Below are 14,560 nucleotides of genomic sequence, written 5' to 3'. Positions count from 1 at the left end.
ATCTAGCCAACACTCAATCACAAAGTCAGTGCAGTAGGATGCTGTGGCATATGTTTCAAGTTAATATTTGCATTTTGATATAATGCTTTGCTAATAACTGAATTGAAATTTCAGGCCAATGATAGACTACAACTCTTTCTTAAAAACAAATATTGTCACTATTGTCCAAATAATACAGAAGTAGCCTTGCAGTTTTCTTAATTTCTGGAGACATGGTAGAGCTGACCTAATCTAGACTTGCTGGGCTCCATTTATTCGCTCTAGGGTTTGTAAGACAGATCATGTTGATTATTCTCCTCCAAGGTAATACAGATAGCATGGTTTGATTTTTACTAAGTTACTGGTACAATGATTAATGTATTATGTATTGACTATATTTCATTATGTATTACATTTTCAAGCAATACAGAATATTTTGACAAATATATGTCTTATTGTATTTATTCACACCTTGACTTGTTGACAGTGTTTGTTATAAGTGGATTCCAACCTAGTGGATGATGGTGATTAACATGCTGCTGTGTGCATTGCCTTATATGGCATGAACATTGACCTTAGTAATTAACTTATTGCGGTCTCAAGTATGAAGGAGAAAGTTCTCTAGACAATCACTGCTCAAAATGCTCCAGACACAACCATGCATGGTGGAAATTTACATGTTACTTCTTTAAGCTCCCCCCCAAAAATCACATTTCTGTTAATTCTCTATGAAAAAGCCTTTCAGAGACCACACATCAAAATCACACCATATCAACTCCATGACTCCAAGTTGCATTTGAATCTGAAAATAATATTTATGATTTCTTTATAAAGAACATTTTGAACATTTTTTTGAACATTTTGAAAGACAGAATCTGTACAGTTGCTATTTGCATAATATATCATGATCTCTCATGACATGGACATTTCATTTCCAGCAGTCCATTGCAATCTGAACCCATGCCTGGGTCAGTTTCACCATCAGTACTACATAACTCTGGGAAGCTTGGATTAACCCACATGCCAGTCTTTGTTGCAATGGAATCTGAGCACCTGTCTTTGTTGTGCTGGACATAATCAGTAAAAGCACTATCCTCCACGTCTCCACGACTCAGTAGAGGGCTGTATTGTGTACCTTTGCTATGCCACATGCTGTTATTTAATACTGTGACCCGTGAAGATCCGGGATAGAACAGGTCTTCAGCAACCCATGCTTCTGTAAAAGGTGACTGCTTGTCGTAAGAGGTGTCTAAACGGGATCGGGTGGTCAGGCTCGCTGACTTGGTTGATGCATGTCATCGCATCCTGATTGCGTGGATTGATGGCCATGATGTCAATCACTGGATTGTCTGGCCCAGACTCGATTATTTACAGGCCGTGTCATATAGCTGGAATATTGCAGAGTGTGGCGTTAAAACAACAGACAAACAAACAAACAAACAAAATTTAATACTGTGGCAGTGGAATTATCTTTGGCAGTACTTACAGATTTACTAACTGAAACAGTAACTCTTGACACACCTCTTGCTAAACCACTTATTGCTATCTCGGTCACACACAATCTCATGGACATGATGATGGGACTCATAAATTATGTAAGAGTTTAGATCTTTGTTTTCTCAATACACACAAGTGATTATCATCAGACTGATAGTCCTCATACTTATATTTAAGTAGTGGCTCCCACATGCTGGTACTGCCAGGGATTTGTTGCAGCTGAAGGAGGAGATTGGATGGGTTCTCAATGAATATTTGGTCTGACTTCAAAGATGGTTGGGGGCGGTCGGGTAGCCTAGTGGTTAAAGCGTTCACTTGTCACACCGAAGACCCGGGTTCGATTCCCGACATGGGTACAATGTGTGAAGCCCATTTCTGGTGTCCTCCGCCGTGATATTGCTGGAATATTGCTAAAAGTGGCGTAAAACCATACTCACTCACTCACTCACTCACTCATGTAATATGTGCAACTGGTGCTTGAGGAGTGGCGGCTGCTGGGGTCATTTTCATGGACTGTATTTTCATCTGGTACCATTTCCCCTGGCCAACGGCAATGGAGATGTCCTGTTCCCACAATCCAGGCACCTTGACTGTCGGAAATAAAAAAACTATAATAATCATCTCATTTCTCGTAATTTTTTCTAAAAAGGTAAAAATAAGATTAACAATTAGGTTTCATTTTTTGTATATAATACACATACACAAAACCATGAAACATAAATCAGCAATATTAATTTTCACATTGTTTCATTGATGGCTGAAGCCAACAAACTATTTATAATAATTTTTCAAATATACACAAAAATACACTGAAAAAGTGCATACACATACAATATACACTCAAACATATTGGTACATAAATCATGAATAACTAACCGATTATTAATTGAAGGAAAAAATAAATTTGGCATCTACTTCCGGGTTTAAAATGTCGTACGTCACTCACCTCTCGATGAACTTTGCTCGGTTCCCACCAACAATCACGACATCGCTTCAGCTGAACGTTGGAATGGTTGGCTATTTCAGTATAAGCGAATCCCGCCCAGGGACATCGTCTGCAGTGAACGTAAGGCGAACGAAAGGATTTGTCGACGCCATTTGAAGTCAAAATTCTGGCGGACTGTTTGTCCGAGTCTCTTGACCGTTGCTAAAAAGAGAGCGGTGATGACGTAACGCGTCAGCCTTTTCGTACAGTACAGTACTTTCATGCAGTTTCAGCTTAAAAGTGCTAATTTATGTAATTATAAGCAAAAGACTGCAACAACTACTGCTTCGCTAGCTGGCAGCAACCTTGAGCTTCAAAGTGGACAAATTTTGACAATTAGAGTTATCCCCCTTTGGTCAGAATCATCCAAGCTCCTCACAGCGATAGCCCGTTCGCGGAGCTATATATTATGTTACCGAGAGTGTAACGAAGGTGTCACGCGCTGGGAAGGAGCTTGAGAATCATCAGGTTACATGTTGATGTGACGATATGACTTGGGGACAAGGGCGTCGAGAGTTTTAATTGTCAAAATCACACCATATATGTTTCATAAGAAATAAGACGAACATATTTGTAGTTCCATGGAGTTGTTTACACCAGAGCGTCTAATTTACAAAGATGATTTACATCCGAGATTACAACAGAGATGCTAAAATATTAGATCTAGATCTACTAGAAAATAAACAAGGTCAACCATGCCGTATATATTTCAGTGCGGATGCCAATGATGAAGTTAATGGTATGAGCTGGGTCACGTTGACGGGCTTTGCAGCTTACAATGCAAGTTACATAAAAGATGGTGTCCCATTATCACACCGTATTTGGAAAATATTGACCTTGAACATCACGCTTACAACCGGAAGTAACACTATCGCGTGATGTTGTCATTGACAACGGCATCATTGTTAGCGCCATTAGCCAACACAGAGGAAGTTTTCAAGCGCCAATATTTCAAAATGGAATCACCTCGCAGGAGAAAGCTGCTACTCTATGATGAGGAAATCGACATAACGTGAGTCTTAACCACTTTATCGCATTATAGTCTGTTCATCTATTGTTAATATATATTTTGCCCGTCTGGAGAAGGAAGGTAGACCCATGTCTACCAGCCCCGCGTCTTGCACGCCAGAGCAAAACTATAGGAAGAATGCTATTTGCCAGTAACTATATTTATGTATTGCAGGGTTATATATTGTTTGGTCTTTTACAGTTGATAAATTATATATATAATGCAGGAATGTATAAGAGTTGTGTAGGGGGTAAGTCAGCGTTCGAAATTGACATTCATTCTCTTGTCCGAGAAAAGTTAAATTCAAGGATGACCAGTGATAGTTCCCAGTAGACTACCACCTTTACCATTAGGCAGATGGAAATTCGGGTTAGTTTTTCCAACTAGTGATTTAAAAAGAGTCTAACCTGTACGGAGTTTTCTTACAGGACTATTTTTCATTCACAAAAAAGTATCCTCGTGTTATGATTTTTCGGACGATTAAGAAATATTCGTAGTTTTCTCGCTAAGAAAAACTGTTAATCATCTCACTCACTTATAAAAGACGACTTAATCTTAAAAGCAGGTCATCATCTGAGTATTTACACTGTCCGTGTGACGCCACACCCCTTGTTGTAGGCGAGTAATCGCGATAAACATTGCCGTCAGAAAACGTATGATGTCCTAAAACCTATGATCCGACGATACCAAAAATATTATGTGCGCATGATCCAAAGGTTAAATACTATTAAAAAACGAAACTAATGTACTTTGCCGTCAAAAACATCCTCTCAGTGAGAATGGGGGGAAGAAAGCATCAAAGCGCCAATGTCTAACCCCAGTTAAATCCTATCTTCCCTGCCGTGTTTCAGTTACTTTGAGATGAAAGCATGGAAGGCAGTGGTCCACACAGTCGTGGCAGCAAGTCAGTTGTATGCTGACAAAATCGACCAGGGAAGAGAAATACTCAATTTTTTCTGTAAACTGGGTAAGTTATACCATTAATCTAAAGCTAAATACATCTGTGACATGTGACATTAACCATACAGTTTGACAGCACTGATTCAGTGCCTTAATCTACATACATTTGTTGATGAACACATGACTATGATAACTTCAACTATGGTGAATTAGCAGATTGTACAAATGCAATTAGGCCACTGCTATCAAAGGATGTTCCATACCTATGAGATGACCGATATATGTGCTTTAAAAACTCATTCAGATACTTTACCCATTGTGAAGAAGTGTTGTGGTGGAATAGTCCCTGTGACCACTACAGGAGGTGATGAAGACCACACTCAGATTTTTGTTTTTTTCCAGGCATTCAACACGGGAAAAAGAGATATTACTCTCAGCCAAGAGCAGAGAGATTTAACCAATGCCTGACAAAGATCAGTGACTTCCACAAAGCAGTCCTAGGGGATATGGTTAAACACACAGGCCCAGATGGACCATTTGGAGACCTGCTAATGTAAGTATGTCTTGACCATGTGACAAGTACAAGTCAAGTACAACTAGTTACTACCATAATATATTTTAACTGCATGTGAGTTAGATATATCATTCTGAACCAAATTTAAGAATCAAATGCAATTTATCGTAATTACCGTTACGTGTCAGACCTCATGTCAGGTGGTGTGTGACACTGTGATCAAGCAGTGTGGATACCCTTTCGAATGATCAGCCTGTCATTTGTCTGTTTCCTGCCAAACTGAAATGTTACTTATGAATTAAAGGGCAAGTTCACACGGAAATGAACCTATTTTTCTTGTACTTTTTCCACATTAAAAGTGTTAACCTAGAAGTGTCATAGACAAAAATATAAAAATATCACAATTAATTAACATATTTTTCGCATTAAAACGATATATATTTTTCACATTTACCAAGTGTTCTATTTCCACAACAAAAACACCATGGCTTATGCCCCTTGCAATATGACGTCATTGGTGCCAATTGATAAACATTATGACGTCATCATGCTTTGTTAGAGCCGCTTCACGTGGTGTAGGTACAGGTGTGTGATTCTAGCGTCTCAGATGCCAGCCAGCATAGTGTTATGCTGAGTCACCACTGCGCCGGAATGTGTCGTAGGCCATGTTGTTTTACCGCAAACTGGTACTTGATATCTTTTGCGTTGAGAATAGACAGGGACCCAGTTGAATTGGCACCAATTACGTCATAATCTAAGGGGGATAACTCAGGCCTGTTTAGCTCGAAAAACGAAGGCCTCATAACGGCATATCATTTTCACACTATTGTGAGTTTCCTACTTTCACTGTGAAAAAAATGAGTGTATATTTTCAAACACAGATACTAATTAATTCTAAAATTGCGTTTTGTTTAGAAAAAGATAGAAAGTGATTTTTGCGTGTACACTTCCCCTTTAAGTCATGTCATTAGTGCCCACTGCATGCATTCTCCATGAGTGAGTGAGTGAGTTGGGTTTGACGCTGCTTTTAACAGTATTATAGTTATATCGCAGCGTGTCAACTTAATGTGGGAGGAAAGCCCCAAGTGATGCAGGTCTCAGACGTTTACATCTTTGGTGAAACCCACCAGCATGGGTATGGTGCTGACAAACCTAGAAACATAATCGGGGCGAAACAGGATTCGAACTCACAATCATAGGTTTCTGGTGTGCCAAAGGGACGCAATCCTGCACATCAACACCTTAGACGAATTGGCCACCCGTGTCCCGTTATCTCTATGAAGACATACACATAAGTGACTGCCTTAAATTACACAGGTCAGACAATCATGTGTTTGAGCAACTCCTGAGAAGAGCCGCTGCCATGAAGAAAACTCATCTGAAGCTGGAGAAGAAGGCAGCCAAAGCATGGAAGGTTTGTAGAATAGATGTTTTAGTCAATCAGCACATACTAAACTGACACTGTACTCAACTGATATTTTAGTTCTAATAAAAGGAATATTGAGAATTTAATATTTATAAAATAAAATGTATGCACATACTTGCACACAAAGTGGTTTTGATTTGTTTCAATGAATCCAGAAGCCACCCCTGATGTGTCTGATGGTACGTATATTTTATTGAAGTTAACAATTTCAATAGCAATGAACCCAGTAGCCTCCTGAAGTTAGGTTGATTGTATTGTAGTTTCGTTTTTTTAGTGAAGTTAGGGACTTTTACACAAAATGGACAGTTTTCCTGTCAAATTTGGCCAAAACTTCAGTACAAGATACTAAAATGGAAGTCAGTAACGATAATATATATGGATGAACAACTTCTTTATTACAATTAGGAGCAACATTTCGGTGTAGGTACTAACACCATCATCAAGCATATGATGTACACAAAGGGTAAACATCCTAACCGGTGAAGACGGTAGTTTAAACAAAAGGATTATGACTGATTGGGGTTCATTCATAAATCTTATCCTTACTTAGTACTCCAACTTCTAAATGCCTCTCAAAGAAGTTACTATTATAGAATTGGTCTGCCCCTCATTCTGCTGCATGAATTTGCTGTCAGTGGCCACACTATACAGTAGTATTTCCCTCATTCCACCAGTACTATGGACGCAGGGTAAGGAAGAAAGAGGACCTGTATACAAAACTGTCTGGCACCATGACTGATGAGGATATAGAGCTGGACAGAAAATACACCAGCTTCAAATCCAAAACTGATGCTGCCTTGACAAGATATAACATCTTCTTCGCAGATGAAGTCAACGAACGCGAAGGCCTGGCTCAAGTGAGTTTCTCCTGATACATAGACATCTTGAAACAAGCTTCAGAGGACGACTGATATTTACAGAGTTCCCTTAGGATAATCAGATGCAATGAAACTTAACATAATATTATTTTGTAGACTTATATATAGTCTTATGATATTTCAAATTCACTTATTTGGGGAGGATAATGTAGACCATCAAGATAGTAGCAGGTAATCACATATACCTCAAAAGTCGTATAATTATGGGTCTTCTTGTCCCTAGAAAACCGAGAGTCTCAAAGAAGACTTTCTGGAACAAGAAAAAGAGAAGCTTGACGCAATGTTTTCCTCCATCTGTAACCTTGTAGAGAGGATGGAGAAACTAGCCCCTGCATCACTGGGGTAAGTGGTTCAGGATTTTCGGGTTACATTGTGTATTGTCATGTTCAGCTCGATTTCTCATAATCATTACTATCTTCCTTTGACTGACAGACGACCGCCTCCGTGGTCTAGTGGTAGAGCGTCCGCCCGGAGAGCGGAAGGTCCAGGGTTGGATCTCCGACCGCGTCATACCAAAAGACGTTAAAAGATGGTACTTGTTGTTATTCTGTCTGGCGCTCGGCATTAAGGGGCTAAAAACAAGGACTGGTTGGCTCGGAGTCAGTATACTGTGTCTGAGTGGGGTATTCATGTTAAACCGCGGCATGGTATCTCAGTGAGCTAGCACTATAAATCGGCATCAGTCCGGACTAGTACAAGCAGCCACACACACATACATACACGTGCATGCACGTCGCTATATAAGTGCAATAATTTTGGACGCGACGTTAAACCCCATTTCACCTGACCTCACCTTGACTGACAGACCAAAGGTCCAGTATGTTCCACATCTTAAATAGCTGCTCAAACTAATGTTTGAACCGTTATTCTATGGCTGTAATGTACTTTGTGGAGAAGTTATAACTTTCACCTCACCGACTGCAATTTGTTACAGCTGTCTGGATTATGAACCAGAAGATGCCGACACAACAGCAATGGCTAGAGAAATGTGGGAATCCTCCCTGAAAAAACACACATTCCCAAAACATCAGGTTAGTGATTAGTTAGTTATACGTTATAATTGGACATTAATGTGACAAAACTACTAACAAGTTACAGACTATATATGTGACATAAGTGTTATGTTTGGAGTAATTATGACTGCAGCAAGAGTTAGCTGACCTTACAAAACCTATTCTTCATCCGTTGTCTCCATCACCCAAACAGGCTTCAGATTACCCAACTACAGAGGATGTGGATGAAGCCACTGAAGATGCTGATTCAGATGATGAGGACAAGGAATCAGTTGATGATGAAGACTCGGATGAAGAATCAGACAACACATCTCTCCAGAGTAGGAAGAAGGAAATCACTGTGGGAAGCCTTGCTGCTCCAAAGAATGACCCTCATCTTGCTGAAGTCCTGGAAGAAATCCTGATGTCTGACAATGATGAACCTGCCCAAGAGAAATCACACACTCCAGATAGAGCGTCCACACCTACAACAGGTGCTGATGTCATTCTGCCCGAATCTCCTCGATGGAATAGAGGAGTCGACAACCTCATCAGACAGAGATCCACTAATACCTTCCAAAGTGCAAGACATGGACATAAATCGGCTCCAATCAGGAAGGACACGAAGGTACAAGATCTCAAGGTGGGATCAGATTACCAACCCCCATCACCTATTGAGCAAGAGTGCTTACAGAAATCTTCTCTACAGAAAGAATTGTCGGCAGAACATGTACAACCTCAGCATACTGTACACACCAAAGCTCAGCCTGGTCAACCTAACCTTGCATCTGGTGCCCGTAGACGTCGCAGGGCAGCCAAGGTGGTTCAGAGTCACTCCCCAGGATGTGACAGCTCATCCTCTACAGCACTAGGACATAGCAATAAACAGAAGTCACCCATAGTAAAGGAATCATCAGCAAACAGATTGGACAGACCAAAGGAGGGGTGCACATCTAACTCTTCTGGCACAGGTAGGACTCAAGGAATTGGAACATTTGTACATAGTAAACAAACGTCTGGAATTATATTTGATCTCGGTTGACATTACTTCAATGGAAACAGAGGCATTCATTCAATGGTCTGCTCCTTCCAAATATTTTGATTTGGTTTTGTGACTCTCCACAGGACCCCAGCCCAGTGTGTCAACGATGAGCAGAGTGTCAGTCTTTGCTGTCCAGAACTGGAAGAAGACAAGCCCCAACCAGATCAGCCTTCGTGTGGGTGAGTTTGACAACTTTAAGCTTCCTTCGTGTTATTCTCCTTTCAGAATTCTAGAATAAAATTGAGTAGCCACGATTCAGGTTGACTGAATGACTGCCAAGCATGGATAATACTCAGACATCTCTCACTGTGACCTGTTATCAATATCTGACGACTTTTAATCACCATCTGACCCCTGAAGATCGGGGTAGAATAGGTCTTCAGCAACCCATGCTTACTGTAAAAGGTGACTATGCTTGTTGTATGGATTGGGTGGTCAGGCTCGCTGACTTGGTTGATGCATGTCAAAGAGCTGTAATATTGCTGAGTGCGGCGTTTAACAACAAAGAAACAAACAATCACCATCTTGTCTGATACAGCTCCTGCTTCCATTATGGTGATGCAGCTGTGTGTATGCTCTGCCTCCCCCCCACCACCCACCCACTCACCCACTCGCTCACCCACCCACCCACTCACCCACTCGCTCACCCACCCACTCACTCAACTCTCACCCTCAATCCTTACCATCGTCTCCATCACTTTCCAGGCATGAAGATCAAGCAGACTAGAGCGGCTGGTGCTGATGGCATGGCCTATGGCTACAAGAAGAACAAGCTCGGGGTGAGGATACACGGCTCTTACCCTGCTGGGCTGGTCTCCCTGTGTGTGCCAGCCACTGCATCTCACCCTAACCAGTAAACCACGCCCTCATTATGAGCCTGGAACATGGACCTGTGTTGATAGTATGATACTATAATATGTTGGGTTCAAAAAGTATAGAGGAATAAATGCACTGTAATAATGGTTTATTTATTCTTGATAATATATTTTCTATCTTTGTTTTAAACACATATTTCAGTTTTTTGTTTTGAATGGAATGGAATTATGATTAGTGAGTGTGTTACTTACATACCATATGTATTTTGTATATGTGCTTTTCTTATTTAAGAGTATCATTAAGTCTTTTGATGCTAAAAAAATGTTTTTGTCGAAGGGAGGCTAGATATATTTCTTTTGAAAACTAGTGGATATGCGAATAAGATCAAATACAAAACAAATATATGGTATACCCATTGAGTAATGATTTCTTTGTGTACATAAATATCAACTGTTTATCAATATGCATCTATGAAATTAAGGCATCTGATACAGTAGCTATATTAAAACAATTATATATATATATATATATATATATATATACATGTATATACAATATTTGTGATTTATTATGCATGATTAATGCAATTAATTTTTAAATATGTTTATGTCTATGTATTCATATATGCATATGTGATATATTCAAAAAAGAGTTACGCGTTTAGTATATTCATATTTATATCAAAATTTATAATATTTTGAACACCAGTACATTACTATTTCATAAGTGTGCAATAAAAACATGTTTACGTTTATACCAATATATAACGGAATGTATAAATACTTTTACAAATAATTCTCATTGTTCAAATGGTGACAAGTCATGCTACTTATGCATGTACATTACCTTACAGTGCTTGTATTGTTAAGACAAACTCTGAACACACAGTAGTGATGTTTGGGGCTCTTCTATGCCCTACTATTTCATGTGTGTTCAGGGCGTATTGTCGCCAATTTTACTCTATAAACACTGTAAACAAGTTTTACTATTTATCTGGAATAAAGTTTTGAATGGACTGTATTTGTTTGTTTGTACATCCACGCTTTGTTTTTGTCACCAAGGGGCATTATACTGCTTCAAACAGTGAAACAATTATTTATTGTTTTGCTTTAAATTAAGTTAAACCCTCATCAATATGTTTTGGTTGCATGTTTGGTTGGTTGTTTAACGCCGCACTCAGCAATATTCCAGCTATATGATGGCAGTTTGTAGATAATCGAGTCGGGACCAGACAATGGAGTGATTGACATCATGAGCATCGATCCACGCAATTGGGATTCGATGACATGCATCAAGCACGTCAGCGAGCCAGACCACCCGATCCCGTTAGTCGCCTCTTACGACAAGCATAGTCACCTTTTACGGCAAGCATGAAGACCTTTCCTACCCCGGATCTTCATCAGTAACATTGATTCCCGATAGTGCGACATAGACAATGATTATTTTATGTACGACAGCTATATGTTGTCCGATGTTATTGCAACAAGAGGACAAAGTCAACGGTATCCCCTATGATGGCAAATATTTGTGGATAATTATATGAAACTTGTTGCCATGGAAACTCAAATTAATTTAAAAAATCCCAAAGTATCAAAAGGCACCAGTTCACCACTAGATCAACCCATCTGCAAAGTTCGGTGAAGTTATATTGTACGGATTTCAAGATCTGCTTTGGAAACAAGTACTGCCGCCATTTTCAGTCAATGGCAAAGTTGTTACCATGGAAACTCCAACACTTAATTTTCCAAAAATCCCTTAATGTCATTGGCACCAGTTCACCACTAGACCAATCTTTGTGCCAAGTTTGCTGAAGAAATATTGTCCAGCCTTCAAGATCTGCTTCGTAAAGGAGCACTACCCCCATTTTCGGTCTAAGGCAAAGTTGTTGCCATGGAAACTCGAAATATTAAAGCTAAGTCCCTAACATACAATGCGGGGGATTCGAAAAGTTTTATTTTTAAAAACAATCCCAATCTATTATTGCAACCGGTTCACCACGTTTTAAATTGTTTTATTCAAGGTACATGCCAAATGATAAGGATTGGAAATAGCGAAAAAACAAATTAACAGACCACGTTCCAGCATCTTCAACCTGCCAAGAGTCAAATCGACAACGCACACCTGACGTCATGCGGAACAGCATCTCTCTGCTGGTCAGATAGATTTAGGCAAACAAAACTAAGACGTTAATCAATTTACCTATATCTACAGTTGTTTATCACTCACCCTTATCAAATCACATGTACCACGTATACATTCGTGGCATACTAGCAACTAAGTTGTTATTCTTGCTAAATTTCACTCATAAACACCTTTATCATCAATACTTCGGTTAAACTAAATTATATAATTCTGCCCAGATAAAGTTGGCACTAACAACTTCATCGCCAGGTTAAGCAGTAAATAAAATTATGCGTAGTAGCTAGAATAGGTATAAATACTTGCGACAGGCAGAGGTTCGAAACGTTGCTAACTTGTACTATGTTAAATCCTAACTATGTTATTACCCCTGGCAATACCTGCAAGTTTATTTGATAGTTGAAAAAATCCCACGTGTGTATATCTTAGTTATACCCATTGTAGTGCTGCTGTTAATAGATTATGCCAATTCCGATAACCTTATTCGGTTGTCCTTCTGGAATATGAATTGTGGCTGAACTAGACTGTAATAGTTAGACTCTGTCGGGTATGCTATATTCAGTCATATGTAAACTGTTGCATTACGTTGTGTATACCTATGTACGGTGACTGATCCTTCTCTATCACGTTCATCTGACGTCCTTCGCATATATGCACTTCTATTACTGATAGTAAACATTCTCTAATAATTGATTTTAAACTTTCTATTGTTTACTGATTATCATCTTCCCGAGGCAAGGGTGTTAACTGACTACAAAAGTCCAGTTTCCACCCTTGCCGAACTAGACTGGAATTTCTAGGCTCGATCGTAGCGCCACATGTGGCTGTTACGAGTTATGCCCCTTCTGTGTCCCTCCTATTGACCAATCAGATTCCATCGCTCCTGTCACTTGCATTTGCTTCAAACCAAATGGCGGTGCCCAGTCAAGACGATCTGCTCGATAATTAAGATCTGTATTGTAATAAAAGCACCTTGATTAAAAGCATGAAACAATTTGCAAAATATCTGTCGACGCCCAGTTGGCTGAACACATGCTTTGCAAATCCTGCAGTCGACCGAAATCTGCACTTGAAATCCATTTTGTTTAGGAACTCGATGTCTTGTTCGTAACGCGATTTTTGATTGGTCTATGCGCAGACTTGTTAGTCCAGCCAAAATGTAACTCCATTGACTTTTATGGCCGGTTAACTCCCTTTCATCGGGAAGATGACTGATTATATATGAATTCTGTGTCTGTCTGATAAACTGATTGTTTATTCACTGAGGTCTTGTGTTGTTGTGGGAGTTGGTTGTGTAAAGTACCTCTGCAAAACGAGCGGATTCCCCAAGTTTGAAAGTTTTCATGCTTATCTAAGAGATACTTGTCAAGAGTTCGAAAATTTGTCCCGTAAATTATTTCTTTACAGAGTTACGGCCCTTGATCCATGTTATTTCACTTGATGCATAGCGTCTGCAATGGGGACACGTCTTCTCTGAAACTACTGAAGTTAGCCTTAGAGTAACTTATCAAGACTGAGGTAATTTTCCAGAGAAGGGGCATTTTAAGTGTATACATTTCACATTTAATCATTTTTTCTGATGACATAAAGTCACCCAAGTGCCGATTTCTTTTTGTATCTTTATAGGTCTCTTTTTATAGTCTTTATTCACTACTATCTGAACAAACACAATTCTAATGTGCCCCATGGCGGGGGCTAGTGTATGACCTGCCTTTCCTAAAAACAATCATATTTGTTGTATCAATATTTACATTTAATCCCCATGTTATACAAAACTGTTGCAACACATCGAGCTGGTGGTGTAGGCCAAAAAACTGACTAGAGAAACATATTTACATCCTCCAGATTAAAGGAATCACCAGTGCACATATTGGAGCGGAAGGTCGGTGTTCGATCCTCGGATGCGTCGTACCAAAATATGTTATCAGATGGTACTTGTTGTTACCCTGCCTGGCGCTCGGCATAAAGGGGCTAAAACAAGGACTCGTCGCCTCGGAGTCAGTATACTGTGTCTGAGTGGGGTATTCATCTTAAACTGCGGCATGGTATCTCAGTGTGCTAGCACTAAGAAATCGGTATTAGTCCGGACTAGTACAATCAGACACACACACACACACACACACACACACATCCATGCACGTGCAAGGAGTGCAATAATCTTGCAATTCTCTTTGAATACATGCCCCAGACAAGAACAATGTCCGTATCATTCAATGTTATACATCATCAAGCGTTTTGGAAGGGAGATGTTAGAACATCGTTGATCACGTCGTCAACCGCTTGCTTGCCTGGCTTCGAGTCCATTACCTCCAGGCCATGTGATACGGCTGGGAATATGGCGGACTTACGTAAACCGTATTTGCGCACTCACCTCAAAGAGACC

At 39.8% G+C, this 14,560-nt stretch overlaps 1 protein-coding gene across 1 annotated transcript; it reads left to right on the top strand.

Moving 5' to 3' along the window:
- The first annotated feature begins 2,126 nt into the window (after positions 1-2,126).
- Positions 2,127-10,571, top strand: LOC125374061. The gene is made up of 10 exons (XM_048384810.1): positions 2,127-3,473; positions 4,322-4,437; positions 4,773-4,923; positions 6,202-6,298; positions 6,985-7,167; positions 7,412-7,530; positions 8,123-8,219; positions 8,395-9,151; positions 9,306-9,401; positions 9,928-10,571. Exons 1-10 carry the CDS (start codon positions 3,340-3,342, stop codon positions 10,077-10,079), a joined length of 1,902 nt encoding a protein of 633 aa, XP_048240767.1. The 5' UTR covers positions 2,127-3,339; the 3' UTR covers positions 10,080-10,571.
- Positions 10,572-14,560: the final 3,989 nt, after the last annotated feature.

This window comes from Haliotis rufescens, unplaced genomic scaffold (assembly GCF_023055435.1).
Source record: "Haliotis rufescens isolate VD_foot unplaced genomic scaffold, xgHalRufe1.0.p SCAF_50, whole genome shotgun sequence".
Classification (NCBI taxonomy): domain Eukaryota; kingdom Metazoa; phylum Mollusca; class Gastropoda; order Lepetellida; family Haliotidae; genus Haliotis; species Haliotis rufescens.
The sequence above is the reverse complement of the archived record's forward strand: the minus strand, read 5'-3'. Positions and strand labels throughout refer to the sequence as shown.